The 27,547-nt window shown below is 34.3% G+C and overlaps 1 protein-coding gene across 18 annotated transcripts in view; it reads left to right on the forward strand.

Annotated features, from left to right (window-relative positions):
* The window catches only part of br (broad-complex core protein), a 263,269-nt gene that overhangs the window by 44,188 nt on the left and 191,534 nt on the right, over positions 1–27,547 (forward strand). Inside the window, exon 6 of one of the 18 annotated variants that reach the window (XM_069843010.1) lies at positions 14,147–15,252. The exons of the other annotated variants lie outside the window; for them this stretch is intronic. Coding sequence (XP_069699111.1) covers positions 14,147–14,472 — 326 coding nt within the window. The 3' untranslated portion in view covers positions 14,473–15,252. Of the gene's footprint in view, positions 1–14,146; positions 15,253–27,547 lie in introns of those variants that run through there. 18 annotated transcript variants of the gene reach the window in all.

Raw genomic sequence — 27,547 nt, forward strand, 5'->3', positions numbered from 1 at the left:
TATATCTGTTCCAATAAATCTTCCCATAAAATTGTGTTTTCTTTATGTAAACGGCTTCAGGGAAACTTACTTTCTGGACGCGCCTTGTAGCATAACTCATCACGGAGCCTTTATAATACCATGACTAATCATGGCAGCACCTGTCAACTGAATAGGGGAGGAGCTAAACATTCATGCAGTCATAGGCTCCAACTACATGGGTGCTCTGGAGCTCAAGCACGCAACAGATATTGATATTTGATATCGTACGAAATTAATTATACAAAGCATAAAAAATTCAGGAGCACCCTTATAAGCAAAGCTCATGTTAGGATGTAGTTCCATTATAATACAGAAATACAACAATTTATGAACACAATATTACAGTAAAATCCCTCGTATCTGGCACCCAAATAACCAGCAATACCGAAGCAACGGCACTTTCGACTGGGCAAAAAAAAAAAAAAAAAAATTAATCTGCCACATTGCCACAGTCTGGGCCATCAGTTTTGCCACATTAGGAAGTTCGCACAAACTTTCATTTTGAGTGAATATTCGAACCTAAAATTAGTGTATTATTTGTGTTGAGTTATGTGTTTTAATGAAAATCGACACAGTTTTTATGTTTATTTAATTATGTTGTCGTCAGTAGGAAGTTCGCACGAACTTTTGTTTTCAGTAAATATTCGAACCTAACATTAGTGTATTATTTGTGTTGTGTGAAGTGTGTTAATAATGAAAATCCACAGAGCTTTTATGTTTATTTAATTAAGTTTGGGCTCTCAGTTTTGCCATGTTAGGAAGTTTGCACGAACTTCAATTTTCAGTGAATATTCGAACCTAAAATTAGTGTATTGTGTTATGTGGTGTGTTTTAAAAAGGAAAATGCAGACAGTTTTTTATTCAATTATCCGGCAAAATCTCGTATCCGAAACTAGCTTGGTCTCTCTGGTACCAGATAAGAGGGATTCTACTGTATGATGTACAAAAAAAAAAAAAAAAAAAAAACTTTATAAGTGCCTCAGCACCCATTGGATTTTTGTGCTGAAATTAATTTCAATTTCAACTTTTGTGCCACACTTTGGTGAAAAAATAATTTCATGGATCATGCAATAATGTGGGCTTTACAAAAGAATAAAATGTATTGAATTTACACAATGCAATTTAAAAAAAAATTGTGTTATTACCCTAACTCCAGTATGCCAGTGTTAAATTTGTAATTTATCTCTAGAACCACTGAAGATATATTGAAATTTTTATAGGATAAAGATGCAAGTTTTTAAGAAAAGTGACTCAGTTTTATCAAGAAACAGATACAAGTTGTAAAAATATTTGAATTTTTAGAATGTCGATTTTATTTTTTTTTATGCAAATGGCCAATTTTCTCAGTAACTATAAATGATATGTCTGCGTCTATTTGATTAGAAATATTGTACCTTTATCCTGTAAAAACTTCAGTACGATATCTTCAGCAGTTCCTGAGATAATGTGTCATTTTTTAACATTGGCAGTATTGGGTAGTTAATGCCCCCTTCACCACAATATACTGTCTGCATTCATTAGTATTCTCAGTCAGAATTGATATCGGCTTGTATTATTAGCGTATTACTTTCTTACAGAATGCTCTAGAACTAATCCAAAACTTGCAGCACTTTCTGTTGTGGACCAAAGAGCAGTAAAGACATTTAAGGGGTTTCTTCTTGGTACAAAGCAATTAAACGATTTGAAGTGCACTACAGGAGCTTCTTGCATACATCATGTGTCACGGTGTGTTCCTTTGTTGAAAAAGGAGTATTGTGGCTTCCATATCAGTATTAAGCTGAAAGACTGCAGGTAGCAAGAATTTACTTTTACTGTTACACATATCAGTGGCGTAGCTTTTAAGAGGCTTTTGAGGCTTAACCTACCCAAAAAATTTGAGTTATTATTTCTAGTAACAGTGGGTCCATAAGTTTGTAATGATCAGGGAACGGATTTATATGGACTAAAAATATATGAAATATGTAAATATATATGTAGTTATTTTTACCAAAATATGGAATTAAATATGGATTTTTACCAAAATATGGAATTAAATATGGACTTAAAATTATAAAAAAATGACTATGTACGTTAAATATTGGTACATTTTAATCAAACTAAACAAAAAATATAATGGACGTACCTTATCTTCCAATGTAGTTTCAACAAAACACAATTTTTATTGTCTGTTACCATAACAATAGGTTACAAACATTTCTTTCAAGTGCTGAAAAGTGAATCTTCTTCTATTGTCTCTGAGGATAGATTTATACTGACTAAAAGAGCGTTCGACGTCACAAGAAGTAACTGGTACATAATTCAATTTCACAATGTCTGCTGGGGATAAGTCCAAGTTAATCTTCACTGTTGATTCACCACTCATCACAGCAACAACCTTTTGTAGTTCTTCATATCCAGGGTTTTTTGAAAGTACAGTGTCCACCTTAGCTCTTACTGCATCTGCAACTTTACCTCTACCACGATTCAGTTGTTCCACAGTACTATTTATAATTTCAAAACTTTCAGATAGTGAAAGGTGCCTATTTTGGAGACTTTTGAGCGTTTTTATGATGCATGAAAATGTATGCTGAATGTGAGCTAAGTCATTCTTCACACTTATGTCACAGGTAACTGTTTTCGCAGTATCAATTGAGACTGCATCTTCAGAGTCCAATGCAAGGAGAACATTGTTAATAGAGTCTATATGTTCGGCATAATATTCAACTGCTTCTAGCCATGTACCCCATCTAGTTAAAATTGGCTTTGGTGGCAATGGAATTTCAGGGTACATTTCTTTCAACACGTTAACTCTACTGGGAGCTTTGAGAAATACTTTTTTCACTGATGAAATCAACAAATCTACTTTAGGGAAATTGTCTCTGACCACTTCTGCCACACGATGAAATGCATGCGCCACACAAGTAAAATGAGTCAATTTAGGATATACAACAGATAATGCTTGTCCAGCTTTGACCATATAAGGGGCAGCATCGCTAATAAAGAATAACACATTATCGTACATAATACCCTTTGGCCACAGGATACCCATAGCTTCGTTGAACAGTTTAACTATAGTTTTGTTATTGCACTTTTCTAGAACATCACAATGTAAAAGAATTCGTTCAGAATATTGTTCACTTAACAAACCGATAACTACATTACCAACAAGTCTACCTTCTTTGTCGGGAGTCTCATCAATGGAAACCCAAATTGAACTATCTTTAATTTCATCTCTTATCTTCTGTATTGTCTCATCGTAGATGGATGGAGCATACGTCTTCCTAAGTGTTGACTCATCCGGGATTGTATGTTGAGTATATTTTTCAAGGAATTCCCTGAAGACCTTATTCTTTAGTTTGTAGAGAGGAATATCAGCAGAGATGAGAGAACGGCACAGGTCGATGTTAAACTCAGATCTTACATTCGATGTTGTTGGTTGTGTTAAAAACAATTGTCTCTGCTTGGAATTTAGTTGTTTGTTGGCCTGATGTTTACTAGTTGTAATGTGTTGTTGCACCAGGAACTTTTGTGTAGATGATACTGCACACTGACACAAATTACAAAATAATATTTTATTGTCAGTTGATAAACCATCTTCTTTAAATTCTGAAATGTAACTTGTTAGTTTTGATTTTAAATTGACTGAATGACGTACTTTTGGCATATTTACCGTCTTTATAGTATGATTTACAAAACTGAACCTATGTGTACTCTGACTGGCATTTAACTGTTGAGCTGCACAACTGAAGTCTGTTAAAAATTTTAAATTAAATTAATACAGTTTTGTAACTTACTTTCCCATTGTTGATAGGACTGCTAATTTTCAAATAACTCTGATGTTAAAGGGATTACTGAACATGTGTTTAAATCTCTATTGTTGAAATGTATTTTTAAAAGTTATTGGAATTTTGTTTTGTTTTATTGTTAAACCTAATATAATATGGACTGTTTTATATGAAATATGGAAAATATATGGAAATTAACGAAAATATGTACTAAACTCTAAAATATGGAAAAATATGGAAAATAAAAGTAGGATTTTTCAACCCTACACATTGTGAAACATAAAGATAATGCAAAATATAAATTATATTAGCTTTATAAGTAAATATGTATTTACATATAAATCCTTTCCCTGGTAATGATATATCGTAACAATTGGTTGCACTCCAATCCTTCCATATATTAAGTTCACTGTTGGCAGTCGTTCCAGTATGGAGAGAGCAGTGCAAGCAGCGAGGCTTAAGGCAAAAAGCCTCTAAAGGCATGGCTACAACCTTGACTTGCAAGCTTAAAGGGGGAGGGGATCAGAGAGGCATTATCGATTCACTACTTCTCCATAGTGGATGAGGCTAACCTTCCATCACAATATTACATCGTGCTATATTGGTGTTCTCTGAAAGTGCTGCGTTGTTGAGTTGAGTTTAATCAAAAATGCATGTGTGTGAGTTACATATTAATTTTGTGTAAAATGACTCATACTGAGAGAACATTGAGAATTAAAAGAGAAATCGTTTTCAAGTTGGACATATGAAACAAAATATGCTTACAAAGATAGGAGTTAGACACCACATTTACATATTAAAATAGCGGGTTGAGTAAGATAAAATAGAAATTTTCAGTTTTCATGGTATAAGAAATATCCTTGGCACAGAGTGCTCTGAGACAAATAAAATTATATTGTTTTATGTGTATTCTGTTATGGGGTGAAAATGAGTGATCATCATCTTCATGTGGGGTCTGTGCAACAAAGAATTTTGATTGAAAAGCCGATAAATATCTGCTCTATAAAAAGATACAAGGTAAGCAGATTTTTTCTGCCTCCCCCCCCCCACACACACACATATACATAAACCACACTTATTTTGTAGTGTTTGATGATATGGCACTTTCTCCAACAAGACAGGCAATTGGTTTGCTAAGAGATGCTGATACTGAGGACTAGTTAATCTGCAGGGACGAATGTGTGGCCCTATCAACCTGGTACCAACACATGAATTTTAAATTTAGTTTTTCATAAAAACTATTAATCTTAGGACTCGTATTTATTGGGCTTTTTTTTTCTTGTTGTGATTTGTACTACCACCCCTCAAAATATTATTCCCCCCTTTATTTTAACATCATGTAGTGTGTCAAAAAGATATGCAATTTTTGAAACAGTTCGTTTCGTTAATTTAAATAGATAGCTACACAGTTTTTGTGTACCTTAAGACTGTAAATGTTGCAATGCACCTTTTGCCCCAGTGCATTGTCGACAACAATGTAGAACAGAGCGACATACCGACTTTATTGGTGCTGATAGAGTAGCATTACAAGAATGTTCAATTTACTGTCCTAGGTCCTGCAGTGTGTGTGGCTGTGTAGCATACACTGTGTTCTTTACAGATCCCCAAAGGTAGAAATCCATAGGTTCAAATTCAGAGGTCGAAGTGGGTACTCTGCAATACTTCCTCTTCATCCTATCCATCTCTCAGGAATTGAGAAAATCCCTCATATTGAGTTGAAAGTGAGGTGGCACCCCATTCTGTTGAAAGAACACCCATCTTCTTTGTTAAAGAGGTCTTTAAGACCAGTAATAATGGTTTGCAACATTCGTAGGCAAGAGTCACCTGTGCCAGTCCCTTTGAAGGTGTACAGTCCAATCATTCCTCTGGAAGACAAATTACACCATACTGATAATCCTGGTAGATTAACGTGTTTTGGTTAGTACAGTACACACAGTTATGTTGTGCTGATTAATTGTTTCATTACAAGTTTAAACGTGAATTTATCCAACCAAACAATTGAGACTCGGAATCCAAGAGGGGCCCAATATTTAATCACTTCCAAAATTTATTTCTCATGCAAAATAATTAGTAGAAGCTTGTTGCCATGGTTATATGAAAAGATGTAATGGAGATGTACTTACGAAACAAAAAATAATTAGTCAGAGGCATTTTGTAGCAACAGCAAACATTTTTTTCAATTTCCCAAAAGTTTGATGAAATGGACTTGGGCCCCTCTTGGATTCCGGGTCTCAATTGAATCTTTGAAACCTTTCCTTGCTTCACCCATGCTGATGAATCACAAAATTGAAGTCGCCTATCTGGGTCATTGTTTAGTGCATAGTGAAGTCTCAGAACGTAAGGCTTCCATTTTTAAGCTCGCAAAATTCTTTGAACACCAGCTTCATTGATACCAGTCCACAAGTCTCACAGACTTCTTTGAAGATCGTGTGAAAGTCTGCATCATAGAAGTAACACTTTCGTTGTCCATCAAAGTTTTCTTTCTTCTGCACCATCCTTTCTTCACATCTTGCATCGTTCCATTAACTTCAAATGTGTCACAGATTCTTGTAATTGTTATCCTCGGTGGTGGTGATGGTGTTCAAAATTTAGTTCTCCAACATCACTGAACCTCGATCTTATTCTCTGTTTTCCATTAACACTTACATTGAACAATAACTGCACTCCACCATGTTTGTTTACAATGCCTGCAATAAGCGAGAGAATTGCTAAGTTTTTGATTGCCATCTGAATTATGTACCACAAAAATTGTATATCCAGCTTTTTTCATTAATGAGATATATTATTTCAAAGGGTGTATACATCAATTTTATATAATTTTCAGATTATACCGAATTACACTGCAAACTTTTCAACGTAAATACAATTTTTAACTGTGTGTCACTGTGTATTGTATGTAATAAAGTTGGTGACATTGGGCAATCCTCTTTTACTTCTTGCTTTATTATTCTATCTTCAAAATTGTTTTGTTGTTAATTTTAGTTTTGATTTTGTACACTTTGAATAGCACATATTAAATTTTGGTATTCCCACTTCAAATAAGATACCGGTATCCTAACCTTTGCTCTATTCACTTTATCGAACATCTTGCGGTAATCAATAAATGCCTTATGTATGGGTATATTAAATTCTCTGATGATTTGTGATACAGTAATATACTATATGTGCAGGATCTATTTTGTCAGAAACCATTTATTTTTCAAGTACCGGTAGTAACATTTCTATCCAACTCTGAAGACAGCTTACAAAGGGTAGCACATAAATTGTTCAAAATAGCAAGTGATTGTAATAAAATTTAAACATTTCCATAAACAGAACAAAAACAATGGCTTTTAGGAGGAAAAACCATCTCAGATTCAAAATTATTAGTAATAGTACTATAGAGCAAGTTGCCTCTTCAGTTATCTCAGTTGCAATATATTTTATATACACAACAGGTATCAAATTAGTCAAATTTCGACATATTCTAGATATAGTGAAAAGAACAGCACTGAAAAAAAAGTTCAACCAGAGACAGTCCTAAAATTTGATAAACTATGACTCTGCTATATGGCTCCGAAATGTAGATTGTAACATCTAATCAGCTGCAAAGAATAGAAGCTGCTGAAATGAGAATGTTAAAATCATTGGCAGATTCCCTCTATGACTATAAATGGAATGACAATAGTTGAAAACAGTCATCACTAAAACCATCAAGAATTGCCAAAACAAGTGGCATGAGCACATATTAAGGATGCCTATCCAGAGACTACTCCAAAGAGTATTTAATTACAGACCTCTTATAAAGAGAGATCTAGAATGGCTGTAGAAGCAATCTGAAGTGGAATAGGCCAAGAGGCCTAACTCATGACTGTTAATGATGATCTGCTTTGATTATTACTCCAGCCAGGTATGTTTCTGTAAGTAAACAGGTTGAGAGCGCCATAGAAGCTACAGGTAACAGATTTCAGCTTGCTACGTGATGTCAAATAAGAAATATGTTGTATAAAATGTGAGAGGCTTGAATTATGTTGGGTAGCTGACTTTTCGAGATGGATCCATGCATATAGGCTTACGGTGGCCTATCGTGTGACCTATATGTGATTGATGTTCCAGTCCAGCAGGTGCCAGAGTGGCAGTCATGAATCTGACACTGAGAGGTAGACTGTTCTGCCTCAGCCCTGACAGAACCAATTCCCGTCTCCAGATGGGTACCTGATAAACCAGAGCATGAAACCCAAAGTGCTTTAAATCCTGTGTTAGCCCTACTACCCCCAAAACTTCATCCTAGCCTGTTTTTAACTATTGCATATGATAGGTGAAATGAGGGGGAGGAGAGAAAGTTCATAGAATGTGAGGGTAAAATAGAAGTGTCTCAATATAATCTACCTACAACATCTGCTTTTTTCGCCACAAATTCCACCACAACCAGGCCAAGATTTGAGTCAGGATGTATTAGCCTTGAGCCGCAGACGTGACTTGGATGTGTTAATTGTGTGTGTATGGTGTACAACGAAACTGTCATTTATGTATTAATCCGCCATTACTCATGCTTTGTTGTGTAACGCGACCACTCACGTTGTTAGGTGGGACCTAACATCTGGCAATTTTTTTATAAATCATAAAATTCATAATGTATAACTTTTTTATTGTTTTAATTGTGTGATATTAATATTCTTTATTTTATTGAATATACAAATATCACAACTCTGCACTCAAAATTGTTATTTATAAAACATCATTATCATCTAATAAACAGAACATAGGCTCAATATAACTAGTGCCACTATAAATGGCATTTACTGTTCTTGGCCTTTCAGCTCCAACATTCTGATTCGACATGTCAATATCACTTTCATCTGACTGTTCTGAAGCCATATTGTGTTCACTGTATGCAGTATCTCCATTTAAGTCAGAAACAGGAGCTGGTATAGAGTACTGATCATTGTTCGATTCCTCTTCTAACTAATGATTTTGGTACTTTGACTCATGATGTCCAGAATAGCAATACATATATACATAAATGTTCTGCCTGTGGGCATGTCTTTCACTGCAAACCCAGCATTCGCCAATATTTCCTATTTTCTGCCTTCCTCTTAGTCTCCGCATATGATCCACGTATGTTAATGTCGTCTATCATCTGAGATCTTCTTTTGCCCCGAACTCTTCTCCCATTGACCATTCCTTCCAATGTATCCTTCAGTAGGCAGTTTCTTCTCAGCCAGTGACCCAACCAATTCCTTTTTCTCTTTCTGGTCAGTTTCAGCATCTCTTTATTCACCCACTCTTTCCAACAAAGTTCATTTCTTATTCTGTCTGTCCATTTCACATGCTCCATTCTTCTCCATATCCACATTTCAAATGCTTCTATTCGTTTCTCTTCATTTCGTCGTAATGTCTATTTTTCTGCCCCATACAGTGCCACACTCCACACAAAGCACTTCACTAGTCTCTTCCTCCTTTCTCCAGAAATCCACAGAAGATGCTCCTTTTTCTATTAAAAGCTTCCTTTGCCATTGCTATCCTCCTTTTGATTTCCTGGCTGCAGCTCATGTTACTGCTTATAGTACATCCCAAGTATTTGAAGCTGTTCACTTGCTCTACTGACAGTTTAGAATTCGCAATTTACCTTCTTTATTTTTCTTGCGACAACCATGGTTTTCGTATTGTTTGCATTTATCTTCAACCCATACTGCTCACAGCTGTCATTTAGCTCCTGTAGCATATCCCTTAATATCGTCTCCTCTTCTGCTAACAATGCCATATCATCAGCAAAACTTACACGCTTTATTCTTCTTCCTTCTACTTTCACCCCTCCCATGTTCTGAAAACAGTTCATCAAATCCTCAAAGTAGAATAACAATAAGACTCAATTAAATTAAACCATAACGTTAAATTCACACTCGTATTGTCATGTAATATCACACATGTTATCACTCGTGCAGTTAGATTTCTCCTCACAGTAGATCGCTCTCCCTGAGACAAGAACTAACATGCTGCGTCACCCTTTGCTTCCCCCACTCCTTTCTCCCCTCACAAGTATCGCATCTACTCGACAAACACACCACAGCAAGGCCAAATAATCGAACTAGAAATTTTTTAAGGACAACAATTCAAAATTAAAAACAAAGAAATTATAGCAAGTATAAAAATGTTAGATTGAACTTAATAGCACAAGTGTTCGTAGGTTAATTGTTATAGAAATTTTTTTCATATTGTTGTGCAGCACTGATGCAGTGAATTAATATGGGTCCTTCAAAAGAGAACAAAATCATTCAAAAGGACGAGAACTATTAAGTAAAGGTACAGTATGTGGAAAACAACATGTTCCTCACAACATAATATGTATTAGGTATTTTCGTCATACATCTTGGAGAAGAAAGGAATGGAGAAATTGAAATTATATAATTAGTACTGAGAACATCATCATTTTGGAGTCCACTACTGTGGAGTAATGGTTAGCATGTTTGGCTGTGAAACAAGCAGGTCTGACTTCAAATCCCGTTTAGGACAAGTTGCCTGGTTGGAGTTTTTTCTTAAGTTTTTCCTCAACCAATTGAAGTAGAATTGTTGGAAACTTTTGGCATTGGACCTCGGACTCGTTTCACCATCATTGATTTCAACTTACCTGTCGTCATCATTCAATAGTTTCAGGACAACATGAGATTTAGTAGTATGTAGTATACTTCATGACAAAACATAACGGCCTTATCTCCTGGAAGGAAGGTCATAAATATTCACTCCATTACTTTTGTACGCATTTCCACTATGGGTGAACTCCCTTTTTATAGTACTCATACACTGTATATCGAAGTAAATCGCGAGAAATCAACACTGAAGATGTAATGGAGTGGTATGAAGGAAGATTGTCATCGGCTATACCATTTCATTGTTCACAGGTCTGAGTCCCGTATAATACATGTTACTTGCTTACATAAACTTTGTAATTTAGACATCTGAAATACTGCTTAACTTTATAATATTATGATGTTCATGTTCAGTTGCCATGATTTATGCATCATTTCTACTCGTAAAACATCTGTTGACATGAAAGGCTAATGAGCAAGATTGGTTCCTACTGTCATTACAAAATAGATAAATGAATTCGGAAATATAAAAATTCTTATTTATACTGAAAATTTTGATTTGATAAATAACAAATATAATATTTAAACTTCATTGCAGTAGGTATGTGTGCATGTGCATGCTGGTTGGGTTTTCCTTTTTGTTTCTAGACTTACGGAGATCTCAGCAACTGAACTCTAGAAAACCAAAACGAATTACTGTCTTTACTAAGCTTTCTTCATCCCAAAAGATGAATCTTTACATAGCATCACTTACATGAATTAATGACCTTAGTCAAAACGCCTTCCAGGGTTAACTCCATTTAAAACTGCTGAATATCAGGCACTGAAAAGAAAAAATGCCATCATGTGCCTTATGTTAACTGTTTTTTGTTTTTAATTAGCATTGTTTTGAAGGCTAAACAAAAACATACCCCTCGGTCCCTTTATGTCCATTTAGCATTGACTCATTGTTCTACATTGATCTAAAGCTGTGCTGACATACATTTCATGTAATTTCCTGTCTATGTGTGCTTTTGCTTGACGTTTAAAGACAGTTGACAATAAATAGGGAATTCTTCTATACTGGAGAATTAGCATGGTAGCTTTGAACTGTGCCATTACATTTACCACCAAATTTAACTAAATACACAATGTCGACAACATAAGAACATGACATTGGTGTGTGGCATCATTAGAAGGACAAATTTGTTTTTTTTTTCTTCCTACCTCCTTCGTTCTGAACATTACTCAGAGATAGCACCACTGTTAGCGACAAGGTGTATTTGCGTAAATATTGCGAGTAGATTACGTGGCTTAGATGAGAAGCTCGGGACAGAAACAGTCTTGCTGTAGCGCATGCGCAAACTTCTCGTGCAGTGGAAACGTGATCCTTACTTGAATTTATTTTGCAGATCAAATGAAGAAGATCCCTTCTTGCTCTGGTTACACACCTTGCATATACGAAGGTTAGGTTTGGTAATTTAGGTTTTTATTAACCAGTTCGCGCATACTCAGACAGGCAAGAATTGTACCTCTCTGTCATTTCCTTCTGGAAACGTTTCACTATGTCTTGTAAAGTGTGCATTATATCTCGAACTAAAATATCTGTCGCATTTTCTTTTGTTTCATCACGGCCGAATTGGTTTATCTCTTTGGTATTAATGTTTCTAGTTGGTCATGGCCTTTATGACAGTTTTTGTGTAAATCACTAAGACAGCGCTTATTCTGTCAGATCCCGGCCACTTAGTCACTCATAACGAGTGCATCTCTGCACATGTGTGTGGACATGGTCCCACTGTCATACATCTATGACGCAGTGCATGAGGGTAGGACACTAGAGGGAACTCAAGAGGTGGAACTTAAACTGAGAGGATTCGATCCGACATCGGGATGGGAATCCGGTGTGGCTTAGTGGATAGAGCATCAGCACGTAGAGCTGAAGACCCGGCTTCAAATTCTGGTGCCGGAGAGAATTTTTCTCTTTTCCACTCATCTTTCATAATATGATGACGCAGAATATCTGCACGGAAATATCAATGTATTTCGGTATGTCATAATATCTGTTATTGTTTGTAAAGGATTGTTGGCACAAAATATTTGCCCTATGTAATACCCCTGTCAGCTACCTGTGAATTCCTTTGAAGGACAGTCTCTATTAGAATTCCACTTCTTGATTCCTAAAGTGCTTTTTTCATAGTAAATGAAAACACTATTAGCCATTAATGGCATAACTGGCTACCTCCGAATTCCTCTCAATGATAGTTTCTATTTAATATACGTAGAACATGAAGTTTTAAAGAATTTACATTGTTGCTAAATGTCACTATAAACGAGTTAGTTATTAAAAATGTGTCGTTATAAAAACAAAAAATCACATTTGTTTAATATAGATAAAAATCATACTTTTTAATGACTGTTGGTGTAGCCAAGATATCACACTAACCTTGGTTGCTGTAACCAGGTTCAACTCTACTGAGTCCATCTTAATCTAAATCTGTATGTTTGTGCAGCAGCAAAAAATGTTTGACGTGCAGGAAAGCAGACACTGCAGAAAACATTTTTGCTAAAGTTGAAGTGCTGTACTGTCTTTGTGACATTGTTCATATTTTTCATATAATTGTAAGTGACATACTCTCACTGACTGATATTATCGAACCTGTAGGCTATGAATTCGTATCTTGTGACCTGCTTACATGTGTTTCTCAAGCCTACACTGTTATTTACAAAAAAAAAAAAAAAAAAAAAAAAAAAAAAAAAAAAAAAAAAAAACTACTTTTCTACAAGTTACAATTAGAGCAAAATATTGTTAGACATTTTTGTTCAGTGGGCTGTACTGTACCACCTTTTAAGCTCGATAGCTTGTATATAGGCTTACTAGGTAATAGTTTGGCGATGACGATGTTGATGATGGATAGTGATGGTGGTGGTGGTGGTGGTGGTGATGATGATGATGATGATGATATTCATCTTAGCATGCATCTGGAGTTAAAGTTATTTAGCTTTTTCCTTCTGCAGGAATCATCTTTCGAGCACATTTTGGATTGTTCCAATCTCTTTTGCTGTTAAGTTTATTTTTAAAATATATATTTGCAACAGAATACAGCTTCGTATGACATTATGCCATTAATATATTATTCAGTATCTCAAGTATACTTTGTTTTTCTAATTCTGACCAGATATCCTCACCTTTCACAATCCATTAAACTACAACCTGAATTAGTCTTCATAGCTTCATTTCAGCAACGAAGTATGTGTGTGACTTTATTTCTTAGAGAGAAAATTAAGATATGTGTTAATATTAAGTGCAGTGTTGGTATTGTTGAAATAAATAATAACTTGTACGTGTTTCCATTATGAAATGGGAAGAAACAGGACAAGTATTATTTTTATGAAAATTTGAATGTTGAATATTGTTTAGCCAAGTTCCTTAATGAAATGTTCTTACTAGTGAGAAGTTTTCTTCTAATACTGAAGAAAAAAATTATGGATTTCAGCTTTTAAATTAATTAATTAATTCATTTCATCTTAACATTTTTAGTGAAGAATAATAAGTAAAGTGATTTTTTTTGTCATTCTCTTTGTCGTTGAAACAAAGGAAATGTATGAAAAATGGAAGGGGCAACTCATGTTGCTAAAGTGAAAGGTAGGATTCCTTTTCATGAATCATTTGGTATCACCACCAACACCATCATTATTGAAAAAAATATATTTACTTAACTATTCAGATTAATGTTAAAATTAATCCAATTTTTGTATAAATGTGGGGGTTGGTTTCCCCGCCATACTCAGCCCCTTCCTTTGCTCGTCTCGTTGCAGAGCTACTAGGAAGGGGCTGGGTTGGCAGTGGCAGTGGCGGAGTAAGTGGTCCTCCATACTGCCCTCTGTGTCGCAAGAGCTTCACGCGTGCCTGGTCCCTCCAGCGGCACATGGCGGATACACACTTCTACGTGCCGCAGAGCTTTGAATGCGACGTATGTGGTCGTTCATACCGCTCGCGCAACAGTCTCGTGAGTCACAAGTCACAGTACCATGGAGGTGCTTCTGGTAGCAGAGCCTCCTCATCGAAGGAAGTGGTATCATCTGTTGAAAATGACAATCTTATGATTAAGGGGGAGAAACACGATAGAGGAGAAAGTGAATGAATTTCTTGAGTGTGTCAGCTGATTGTTATTTGGGACACAATAGTAGATTTTATACATGTGGTAACATTTGTCTTCAGGATTTTTTTAACATATACATTGAAATACAAAGTTATCAGTTCATGTTAAGGAATTGAAATAGTGAAAGGCAATTATTTCAACTTCAGAATTAGTACTTCAGATATTAGTGTAAAGCAAATAATTTCCACTTACGTAAGAGAAATTTTTCATTTTCCTCTCAGTTCTACTTTAATTTGAATTGTTACTGATTGAGCATTAAGTTTGCATCAGACAAGAAGTACAAAAATTGAATATCCTGTTATCCATTTTCGTGAAGAGTATTGAAATACAAATTAAAGAAACTGTATTTTTGATGTCGAACATTTACTGTTGAATGCTCTTCCTGTCTATCTCATAAGAACATTTATTACGGAGCAGTCATAGAAATGATAAATTAATGAAAACAAGTAATGGAATCAAATTCATTGATGATTACGATTACTTTCATGGTGATACAAGGAAATGGTAAAATATCCAAATAATGTAGTGGAGATGAATAATTTTGTCCGTATTCAATTTGAAAAGAAGTGTGTATGTTTTGATAGCAAAAGCTGTTTTGAGTCATATCCACATTATTTGAAAGTGAAGGACCTATATTCCGTTATTCATAAGACAAAGATATTTTATTAGTCTTATGCCTTTTATTAGGAATGCTAATATCTAAAGGGGTATCAAAATTAGTATTACACGAGTTCAGTGAAAATTTTCGATGTTCTAAATAAAAAATGAGAGATGCTTTTTTTTTTTTCTTCTTCTTCTTCTTCTTCTTCAACATCCGAACTATTAAATAGTTTGTGGAATTTTGTCTGTTTTATCTGTGTATGTATTCCCTGTTAATCCTGAAAAATATTTCGTAAACTACTTACGAGTCAAGTTATTGAGGAAGTATGCACACGAAATACCATAATTCTTATTCTAAAATAGCTCACATTTAAAATTACTCACTGTAGCAGATTTTTATAAATATAATTTTGACGATATTTTTGCACAATAAAGAATGTCGAATAGTGTAGACCATGCCTCCAAACATTTTTGATTCAAAGTAATAATGACGTAAATGCATTTAGTAAAACCATATTCCCCGAGCAGACCAATCCGCTATGTTGAATTCCATGCGAGTGACATGATGTGACATCTGTGTGACGGAAACAACAATACAGAAAGTAGGAAGCCTGACATGTGGATACATTTTAGTTTTAAACATTAAACTGTTTTCCTGCTGACAAAGAAAGAAATGGCTCATAAATTCGAGCCACAGGAATTGGACGCCAACAATAAATAATTAATTACCTTTGTAATTTAAGTATGATTCGACATACTTTATGGTGGAATATTCCAAGAAATGAAATGTGATTTCAATATTTGCATTCAGTAGTCGTCAAGGGATTCTAAGTGCATTCATTGAAACATTTATGCAGACTACACTACTTCATATAGAGAGCTTAATTCATTGTTGTCCATGGTAGTCTAGTCTTTATTTAACTCGGAATTTCGAATGTTCTAGTCTTGTACAACTTTTTTTTTAGTTGTAATTGCTTTCTATCTTTAAATTAATTGATTAATTTCCATTGAAACATTAATTGGCATAGCATTTACCTTAATATTTTGTAATAAATTAATTTTCATCGAAACATTAATTTGCAAAGGGGCTACATTACTATACGTTTTTGAATTACTTACTGAATTAATTTTCATCTAAATATTAACACACACAGAGTCTACTTTCCTTCATATTTTATATTTTTAAATTAATTAATAGAAATTTAAAGTTAGATATATTACTGTTTGCAGATGATGTAATATTATTAGCAGATTCTGAAGAAGGCCTCCAAGGTTCTGTTTTCCAATTACAACTAATTTCTGAGGAATACGGGATGGAAATTTCAGTAAATAAAACTGAAGCAATGGGATTCATCAGAAAAACATCTCTGCAGCAAAATTTGCCTTTATAATAAACCTGTAGAACAGGTCTCATGTTTCAAATATTTGGATTATTATTTGAGCTTTGAACAAGAAAATGATATTTCTACAAAATTGAATTACTTTAACTATACAATGAATACCATTAATAACATTTTCAAACCTTCTCTTGTTCAAAAACATACAAGAATTAAAGTCTATAAAACATTGGCGAGACCTGTTATGGAAGTGAAACTTGGATCGTATGTAAATGTGATCAGCACCGAATCACTGCCAATGAAATGTAGTTTTTAAGAAGAACTGCTGGCTATACTAGATTAGACAGAAGAAAAATTAGGATATTTTGAAAGAATTAAATATTGACCCAGTTTTAGAGAAAATTCAAAATTATAGACAGAAATGGAAATCTCATGTACTCAGGATGCCTAGGACAAGGATACCACACCAAGCACTAAATTACCACCCTTTAGGAACAAGATCTTTGGGCTGTCCGCTGAAATGATGGAGTGAGACCATAACAGGCCACCAGGCTTAATATGTGGTAAGAAGAAGAAGAGGAAGAAGATGAAGAAGATGATGATTTAATTAATTTCCACTTAAATTAATACACATAGGATTTACTTTACTTATATTTCCAATATTCTTTTAAAGTTTAATTCATTTACTTGGATTTATTATACCGTTGTAATTGTTACATTACCCAACTTCAAACATGCATACATAATCTTGTCCTTGCACATAATCTTATGTTAAAACTGTTATATCACCTTAATTGTAGAATTCAAAATGGCGGATTGTTCTGCTTGTATAATAAAGTGCTCTAGTATTCACAAAATTCAGGTCTTCATCAGACAAAATCTTGAGAATTGAAGAGATCAATGTGAATTATCTGGAACAAATCAATATAAAGTGAGATGTTTGTTTAATAAATGCAATAGGTTTGCAGTTCCGTATATACCATATTTACATTGTTAACAGCAAGTTAATTAAATATACTTGAGTACAATAATTAACCACTTAAATTATAATAAAATATTGACTTTGACTTTGGAGCGTGTCTTGGTTCATGTACTTAAACCATCCCTTGTCTCCCAACCTATTAATATGTTTCACAACAATGCTTATAACGTAAATTATATTTGGTATAATGTAGGTTTATAAGTGTTAATGACTAACTTGCTTTGAAATTTTATTCTCGAAACTAGACAAGAGTTACACAAAGATATTTTATTTCTCTTGCTAGCATACTTTGAGTGTTTAATGTGGTGTTGAAATGTGAATTAATTAAATTTATTATGTTTTGATTATTGTCTTGTAAGATTAATAATTTGGAATTCAGTTCCTAATTAGGATATTAAGGTTCAATGGGTTGATGGATTTTTGCGTTTGGCCTAGCTTTTCAACTGCATTTGATCCTGAGGTTGACTTAGCCTATAACAGAAATGAGTACCAGGGAGTTTTTCTAGAGCAGCGGTTCCCAAAGTGTGCTCCGCGGAGTTCTCTGGGCTGCTTCTATCTAGTCCTGTTGCTGGGCTATTACAAGGATCAAGAAAGTTAAAAAAAACTGCAAACATAAACACTGTGTACTACACCGACATGCCCTTGCAATGGAAAAAAAATGCCAGTGTTATTAAAACAGGTACTAGACAATGCCGTCAAAATTACCAACTTTCTTAAGGCACAACCTTTGCAGTGAAGTGCGATGGTTGTCGCGTGGTAAAGCTTGTCCCGTTTACTTGAACTTCGAACGGAAATTTGTTCACCAAAACAATTTGCTAGCAGATTATTTGAATGATCAGGCATGGTTGTGCAAATTATGTTACTTGGCAGACATTTTTTAAAAAATGAACGAATTCAGCACATTAATATAAGGGAAACGAAAGACTTTCTATATTCGATGCTAATGACAAAATTTCCACGCTGAAGAAAAATATAGCATTCTACATGGAAAGCATCAAGAATAAGGATCTGACATGTTTAATTAATTCAAACGTTATAGAAGAAAATAATCATCATAATCATCATCCTATCAAGTACTAGTCCCAAAAGAACTGTTACTGCCTGAAAAAGCGATTTTCTTGCCATCTTTTCATAGGTCGACCAAGTGACCGTTTCCCATTTGGACAATACTTTATTATTGCCTTAGGGATCCTGGATGAAACCATTCTTGAGTCGTGTTCCTTCCAGTTTAACTGATAGCTGGAGGTATAGTCCAGTATTGATGACATATTAAGTTCTTGAAGGATATTTTCATTTTTCTTTTGATCCCATTTAGTGTTTGGCGCATGAATCTCATCTCGCAAGCTGTTAGTCTGCTTTCATCATTTGTCCTTATAGTCCATGCTTCACCTCATAAAATAAGACTGGTCGAGCTATTATTTGATAAACACAAGTACGAGTTGATTTTTGTACTAATGAAGGTTTTGAAACTCTATTAATGATGCCCATTGATTTGTTGAATTTTACAATTTTCTCTGATAAATCCAAATTTTCAACAAAAGAAAGTTTATATCCTAAATAATTAACTCATGAACTCTTTCCAAAATTGTGTTATTTAAACAAATTTTGCTTGGTATTGGGTATTTACCACAAAAGGCCATTATTTTTGTTCTGTTAATGGATATTTCCATTGAATATTTTTTGAACTATTAAATTTAAATTATGTACTGACTATTGCAAATCATCTTCTAATGTTGCTAGTAAAACAAGACCATCTGCAAACGTTATTAGGCCTACATCCAATTTTAAATTTCTATTAATAGTGATATATCTGTGTTTTGTTTCTCTAAAATCTTTCACAATGGCATTCATATAAACGTTAAAAAACAAAGGAGAGAGACCACAACCTTGTCTGACTCCTGAGTTTATTTCCGTCCTATGAGTTATTTTTTTCTTTTATTTTTACTGCAATAAGGTATGATTTATAAAGGTTATAAATATTATATATAATCTGCTTTGGGATCTGATCCTTTGTCAAAATTTCGAATAATAAACTTCTGTTCACTTTATCAAATGCTTTTATAAAATCAATAAATGCCAAATGTGTTTCTATATTAAATTCTCGATGCTTCTCAATCGAAATTTGCATTGTAAAATATCCATCACAGCATGATCTGCCCTTCCGGAAGCCATTTTGTTATAGAAGAAAATAATATAACAGTGAATGACTCATTCATAGCAATAATAAAAGAACACTTTGTCAATTTGCTTCAAAATATGAATTCATACTTTCCAAGGAACACTCGGGAATTGATTCGAAAGAAATATGAGTGGATTGTAGATCCATTTTCACTGAAGTCAAAACCAACAGCCCACACTTCGGCAGAATATAAGGTCCTTATGGACATGGTTCCGGACAGCCATTATCAGGCATGATTTAAAAGCAAACCACTTCCCGGACTGGGCTCCGTTAGAGGAGGATCTTTCGATATTAAGTTCAAAAGCTAAATTGCTCTTACTGCCTTTTGGTACTACGTGCCTGTGTGAAACGGCCTTTTCGAAGTACACGGCTACAAAAACAAAATATCGAGCTCGTTTGGATGCAGAAGACAATATGCATCTTCAACTGATTTCTGTGGCACAGGACTTTGACAAACTTTGTCGCAAGAAACAGGCACATTCTTCACATTAACTTTGGGTGTACATGTAAACATTTCTTGGGGCTCCACAAGAAACTTTTACTTCAAAACGGGATCCGTGGCTGAAAAAGTTTGGAAACTGCTGTTCTAGAGAATAAAGGAGGCAAATATGTGGGATTGGCAACATTACAAAGGTGACAGTCTTAACTTTTGTTACCATGTGGGCCTCCATAGCCTGTAATAGGAAAAGCTTTACTTACTCTTTAACGTGAAAAACTCTACGTTCTTTTTCTTCCTAAATAAGGATGTAGACAAAGAAGTACAAATCGATGATGTTTGAGTAAAGATGGTTAAGTCATTTTTTGTGCAACTGGAGTTTTGTTTTCTAGGTGAATACACAAGTTAAATTCTACATACAGGTGTGCAAAAAAACAAAATAATACTACATTTGATGTGTTTTTAGTTATGTAGAAAATTATTTGCAATAAGAGTTCGAGATTTAATTTTCATTTATATCAAAACTAATTTTTATGACTTAACTCCCTTCACTCAAATACCATCGAAATTGCTCAGTGTGCACTCCATAAGCTGGAAATCAACCCAGGAGACCGAAGTGTGTGACCAACTTTGTGGAACCCTATATGGATAAAGTTATTCCACTTTCTTGTAATATGATGTCACTTGCGGTACTATGGAAACTTAGTGTCAATGGTTTTCCACACAGTCTGTCTCATTTTGCTCTTTCTTTAATGTGCCTCGATGTTTTTCACACAACAGTCCTGGATATGTTGAGTATATGGATTAGTATATATACAAGAATATAAAATAAAATATATTGCAGTATAGTGCTAAAGAAAGTAGGCCTACATATATTTTATTACTTCAGTTCGACTAAAGATATTTAATGCAGTCTTGGAAAATCCTTAAATCCTATGTTACATTTTATACCTTTGAGAGTCTGAAGTGTAAATTGCTCTACTTAGGCCTGTACGTATTTGCTCATTAAAAAAAAATAGGTAAATTTAGAATTCTTGATATTATTCTAGACATTTCGAGAACTTCTGTGTATTCTAGTCAAGATAAATTTATTGTTAACTTAATTGATTACCTCTCACTATAAGGTGTTAAACGACTAGAGAAACAGGAGTGTGGCAGCTTGGCTCTTGACTGAGACACTTGCATACTTTGATCATGCAGAGAGTTTGTTGATGATGTGCAGCACAGTATCGGTAATTCGACACACAACAAACTATTAATGTAAAATATTAGTAAATATAAGCACTTAAACATCTTTTACTTTCCCAAATTAAAAAGAAGATATTGAAATTGTATCCTTGTTCCAAACATTTGTCACCTCTGTCCAAGACGCGACATATCACTTGTTGCAGTCCGTGTTGAGAAGTTGAGTGATGATTTTGCTATTTTTCAGTTAACTGGGGAATATGGAATGTTCATCCATAGAATAGTCAGTTGCAAGTACTGTCGCAAAATCCTGTTGTATAAGGGGGGGGGGGAACTCCCTCTCAAACAGGATTCTGTGACAGCACTTATGTCTATTCTGTGGACAGGCATTTCACATTCCCTGGAATAACTGAAAAATAGCACCTGGGAAAATAATTACTTCCATTATTCCATGGACAAACTTCATGGAATATTCAAGGATAGAATTATCAGTACTGCTAGGAACTGACGAGTTGGCCAGTGACTGGTAGGTGGAGGTGTGTAATGAGGAAATATATGGTGCTATTATACATTCAGAAAAATATAGATTTAGTATAAAGTTGAAATTAATTGTGCGAAAGTATTAATACAATATTGTGCAGTACTTTCTGTACTTTCTGCTTATTCACTGTCACTTAGTGTGTATTAACTTCATCACACCCACAATATATGCAGGTTACTGAATGAAAATGCATTGTGCATGAATGAAACACGTGTGGTGGGAGTCGCAACCACAGATAACAGTAACAGCCCTGCATGTAAGATTGTAAGTCATCTCATTGGCCCCCTTCATTCGCTGACCACACCCAATGTGACTTTTATTTGTGGGGAACTCTAAAAGACAAAGTATACAGAAATAGTGCACACTCCCTAAAGGAATGAAATATACCATCTGGGAATATTTCCTCCATTTCTCAATGGGAACTGGAGCAAGTTCTTATACAGGGCAATTGCAACTCTTATTAAGTAACAGTATACTGTAACATATCATATTGGGTGATTAATTCTAAGATGCGTCAGTAAAAACTTACAAGAATTGTTTATTTTTTCTTGCAAACACACCTTAAAAATATTAAAGTGCATTATTCTGCTAATCATGGTCATTCCAGTTCTTATCAACTGTTAAATACGGTAGTAACATTTATAGCACTAAGTTGAGTGGCTGCATGTTTTCACCATGAGTTGTTAAGATGTAACTTGCTTTTCACAGTTAAATACTCTATTTACTTCTGGTTTTTTGTACATTATTTGTTTTGCATTGTACAAAAGTCACTTTTGAGTGTTCCTAAATGTGTATTTTACTTTACCTGATTCAGTATGTTTACTTGAAAATACTTCAACTTTTTATATCAATCAGTACGAGAAATTGAAAGTGAATTAATGAGGTCAGTATCACATCTCGCATACCATGAAACCAAATCTTTAGGTTCCATTCCGAAAACTCTGGTTCAAATCTCTGTGAATTGAAATAGATGAAAGCCATTTTGATGCAGATTTTGTGGATATTTCACTTTTCTAAAAACGAGATGTCCATTTCTTATGAAAAAGCTGTAAGAAAATTCTCTTCTTCCTTCCCCCCCACATCTTGTAACACTTAACTCGATTTTTTACATTCCAATTTCTATTACCATTAGTTACTGCAACTGTTATAACATATGCTCTATAATGCCTCATTTATTGTACAATTTATCTTTATAATCACGCATTTTATTGAATAGGTATCATGTTTCTTCAAGTGGAACATCATTTTTCATATTTATATGTGAATTTTTAATGGGTGTGCTTGGGAAAAGGTTATATTTATATGTAAATACTTGAAGTTTGTGGGAAAAATAAATATAAATTATCATCATCATCATCATCATCATCATCATTTCAATTTCTTCATAGGTTAAACTGGTTAGTCTGTTCTGTCTTCAGAAATCTGAAGCATAGATTGGTCCTTCGAATGGATCTTGGGGCGTCCTCTGGATCATCTGCCTTGCCTTTGTAATAAGTACTTTGTTTGAGATCTTGTGTGGGGCATTTTTTTTTATGTTGAAACCAATTTGTTCTGTATGTTATAATTTTGTTGCAAATGTTTTCTACTTTAAATGTTTGTCTAATTTCTTCATTTCTTTTGTGATCAAAAAGGGTGTATTCAGCTAAGGGTCGAAGTAGTCTCTTTCAGCGGCTTCTCTTCCTGCAACGTGCTTCCCGCCTCTGCTGAGAAACACTCTGTTTGATTGTAAATGCCATTAACACTAACACTAAAACTAAAACAGAAACTCACTACACACAGCAAACTCCAAACTATACACAGTCTACACAGAAGACTATGAACATGTGAACTCCCACTAGACATCCATATGGCTCAGACTGCGGACCATTGTCGTGCTATCTGCGTAAATCTGGCATCACCGAGTGGCCAGTTCCCCAGTCAGATTCAAATCTTATTAGTAGAGATCTTCAACTGGATATTATTAAATAGAGAAATTAACAAAAATAGGAAATTGAGTCAATAGTATGCAATTTTATGTTACATGTATTTTAAATTATGTCTCGCAAATGGTCTCATTTCTGCAGTGACATTCAGCCAGTCCGTTTATCAAATGAATGTTGTAGCATTTCAGCTGGAATAGCATTACTTCCTCTTCGAATCCCGTCTTTCAGTTCTTCAGGATTTTGTGGATGACGTGAATTTTTCTTGTTCTTCAGAAATCCCCAGAGAAAGTACTCAGAGGCTAAGCAATGTCCTCATACTTACAGATGGTATGATTTGTAAAGAGCTAACATAACAGCTGCCATAGACGTAGAACTGGTATGTGATGTGGTACCATCTTGCCTCAAGGAAAATCTCAAAGTTCCAGGGTGAAAAAAGTCTCAAGCATTTGAACATACCGAGTAGCAATCAGTAGTTGGGCCATCCTCACCTTCATAAAAATAGGGACCAATAATCCTTTGTGGAAAGACTTCACGCCACACTGTTACTTTCTGACTGTCAAGGTCGCTAATGTAGTTTTGAAAATTTTCTATGGACCAGTAGCGAAAATGTTGTTTGATAACAAAGCTACTCAGGTAAAAATGTGCTTCGTCATACATCCATAGCTTGCTTAGAAGTGGTTATATTCATCAATTTTGGCTGAAAGCTGGCCGCAGAATTAAAGTTGATTAATTTTGTTTATAGGTTTTAATTGATGGAAAATCTGGAGTTATATAGAAGAAAATGCAAGTCTTTTACTCTATATTTTATGTACATTGGCACAGGATATGTTCAGTAGTTTTAATTTTGTCTTATATTTTCCTTGTTTAGTTTGTCTTTATAATTTCTTCACTGTTCTAGAAATTTCATTTCTGCCATAGAAACTAAACAAATTATGATCAAATTTTCTTGTTGTATCTTTGATTTTATTAACTTCTCAAAGTTCTTAATTTTTTAAACCTTTAAAAATGATATAGGTCTATAATTTAATTTGGTATGCAAATAAAATTGAAATTTTGAAACACATTTCAGTTTGAAGCTTATGCAAAACATAATTATTTTCTAGATTACATTACTGCTATTCTTTACATCAGAAATATTTTATGCAACAAAAATAAAATTAAAACTTTCGAGGATATTTACATTATTTGTTTGCTCGTGATTTTAGCTTTATGCAAAATTGCTTATGCTCCATTATGAGGTTTGGGTAGTTCATTAGCATTCTGTGTAGTAATACCTTCTCTGATCGTTGACTTAAATTATGTCAAAAAGTGCAATTTTTCGTCTAAAAATTGGAATAGTTGTCTCGATCTTTTTTTCATTTCCTGACATTGAAATTGAATATAAAGGTTTATAATAAATTTTAAATTAATTGAAGTTCTTCACATTCCATTATTTTATTTTATCATATCATTCTGGACACAGAAAATGTATTATCACTATTTCCTTCAAGTACTTTTGTATATCTTTTACATAAGTCTAACACTTCATATTCTGTTGCTATTAAGAACCTTTCCATTGTGGTTAAATGAGTCACTTCAATTTTGCTGTCTATATACATTGCAGTATTTCATTATCTACCTTCAGTAGCAAGGAATTACCATCATTCCAAAAGAAAAAAAAAACTGTCAAAACCTTCATTCTCTTCTGGTTTTCTCTACAAGTATGATTTGTTATTTATGTATTGGAAGACTCATTCACATCCAACTTCCATACAAGCAGATATGGAGAGTCTAGATTTCTTCTCCAACAGAAGGCGTGATGGAAGAGGCCTGATGACCTTAACTACACCAGAATAAATAAATAATAAATAAAATATAGAGTCCATTCTAAATAGCACACTGTTTCTTTCCCATATATATTTCTTAATATGGTAATTTTAAGTTTTTGTCATAGCTTACATGGCATTTAGCTAAGAGGTCCAATTTATTGGGTCAGTTTCTGTCCTGTTATGTCACATTTAACTTAACTCCTTTGAGAATGAATTGTCATTGTATGGTACAAGTGATTAGAATGATTTTTTTATCTAAATTGTAGATTATAGTATCAGGCTTAATAGCTGATATTGTGCTGTCATTGTGAATCTGCTGATGATATGTTTTATGATGAATCACGGAAATACACTAGTTGACTTTGATACATGATCATATAATTTCTTGCATGTGTTAGGAACATTAGAAGCCAGCATAACTACTGGTGAACATATAATTTTAATTTGTTATTTACATTCGTTCTTCGCAAGAATAGGGCATAAGAAGATCACGTGGTTATTGTTGGAAAGTATTCTAGACATGGCAGCATCCGTCGGCGGAAGTCTTAAATTTCTTTTATTCACCCTAACTCTAGAAACATGGCTCATAGGTTGTTTTGCTATGTAGTGATGCTACTTCTGTTGTATATTAAAGTGAATGTGAGTTCCTAAAACACGGGAATGGCAATTATGAAATGCAGCATATATAGGATGTCTATGAATAGCTCCCGAAACTGTAGAATTTTAGAGAATTTGAACTAAACAAGTTTTGTAAAATACTGTGTAAGTTGGAAGCGCATTCTTTTTTTTTTTTTTTTTTTTTTTTTGTTTTTGTTTGTTTTAATAGGTTATTTTACGATGCTTTATAAACAGGAAGCGCATTCTTACGAAATTAAAGAATACATAAGGAAACATGTGTTAGAAAGAATGTTTATTACTTGTGTTTCAATTCACACAGTTGCATTAAATGTTCAAAATTACAACCAGAAATCTCGACACAAAGACGAGACTTCTGTCATGTGCTCTAAGATGCTAATATTGTGTGTAATATTCCTAATATCCTCAGCTGCTGCAGTAATTCTGTCGAGAATCCTTTCAAAATCAATGTGTTTCATAAATGAGGGTTTTCATGTAGCCTCAAAAGAAGAAATCTATCAGCATGAGATCCGGCGACCTAGGAGGCCACAGTACAGGTTCACCTCGTTCAGTCCAACAATAATCCAGATGATTTCGTACCAGCTGAAAAAAATGAGGTGGAGCTCCATCATGAAGAAACGACATATCATTTCTGACTGCAAAGGGCACATCTTTCAGTAGTTCTGGCAACACATGCCTTAGAAATGGATAGTACTTTTGTGTGTTGAGTCATGTTTTATGATCCGGACATGCACGGTCAGGATGAAGTTCATGATAAATTCTTAGAGCTTTCCTATTGTTACTTAAGCAGCTCTGTACACGAAGTGAATGTACCACTTCATTCTACCATACAAACACAAATGACTCACAAAGCTTGGTATGCTACACTAAACACTGTGGCATAACGATTATAACTGGTTTCCTAATGCAGTACAAGAAACCATACAACAGCACTGCTTTATTTAATTTGAACTTACTTCTGTAACTTCATAAGGATGCACTTCCGACTTGTACAGTATTTGCCAAACTTGTTAGCTTAAAGTCTTCTAAAACTCTACAAAGTTTGGGAAGATAATTCATAGACACCCAGAGAGAGAGAGGGGGGGGGGATTTTCTTGGCACTGTTGTTGTAGAAGAAATATACACTAGTGCAACTTTTTCATACATTTGTGTATACAGAGTTTGATTCAGAAATGTTTTCCTAGATCGTGTTTCTTCTATGTACGTATAAAGAATATGATAATGAAGACGAAGTTTATTATGATACCTGTTTGTTTCATCATAACTATAAGGATTGTAATTTGTGCATAAAGGCCATCATTTCATGTTGATCCCAATGTGAAAGAAAGTTTCCTTCCAAGGAAATAGTTAAGTTTTATAATTATACAACACGAGCAAATTTTTTTATGTTTCTACAATACTGCCTCATAATGCATTTTAATAGACAGGAAA

This window comes from Periplaneta americana, chromosome 13 (genome assembly GCF_040183065.1).
Source record: "Periplaneta americana isolate PAMFEO1 chromosome 13, P.americana_PAMFEO1_priV1, whole genome shotgun sequence".
Lineage (NCBI taxonomy): Eukaryota > Metazoa > Arthropoda > Insecta > Blattodea > Blattidae > Periplaneta > Periplaneta americana.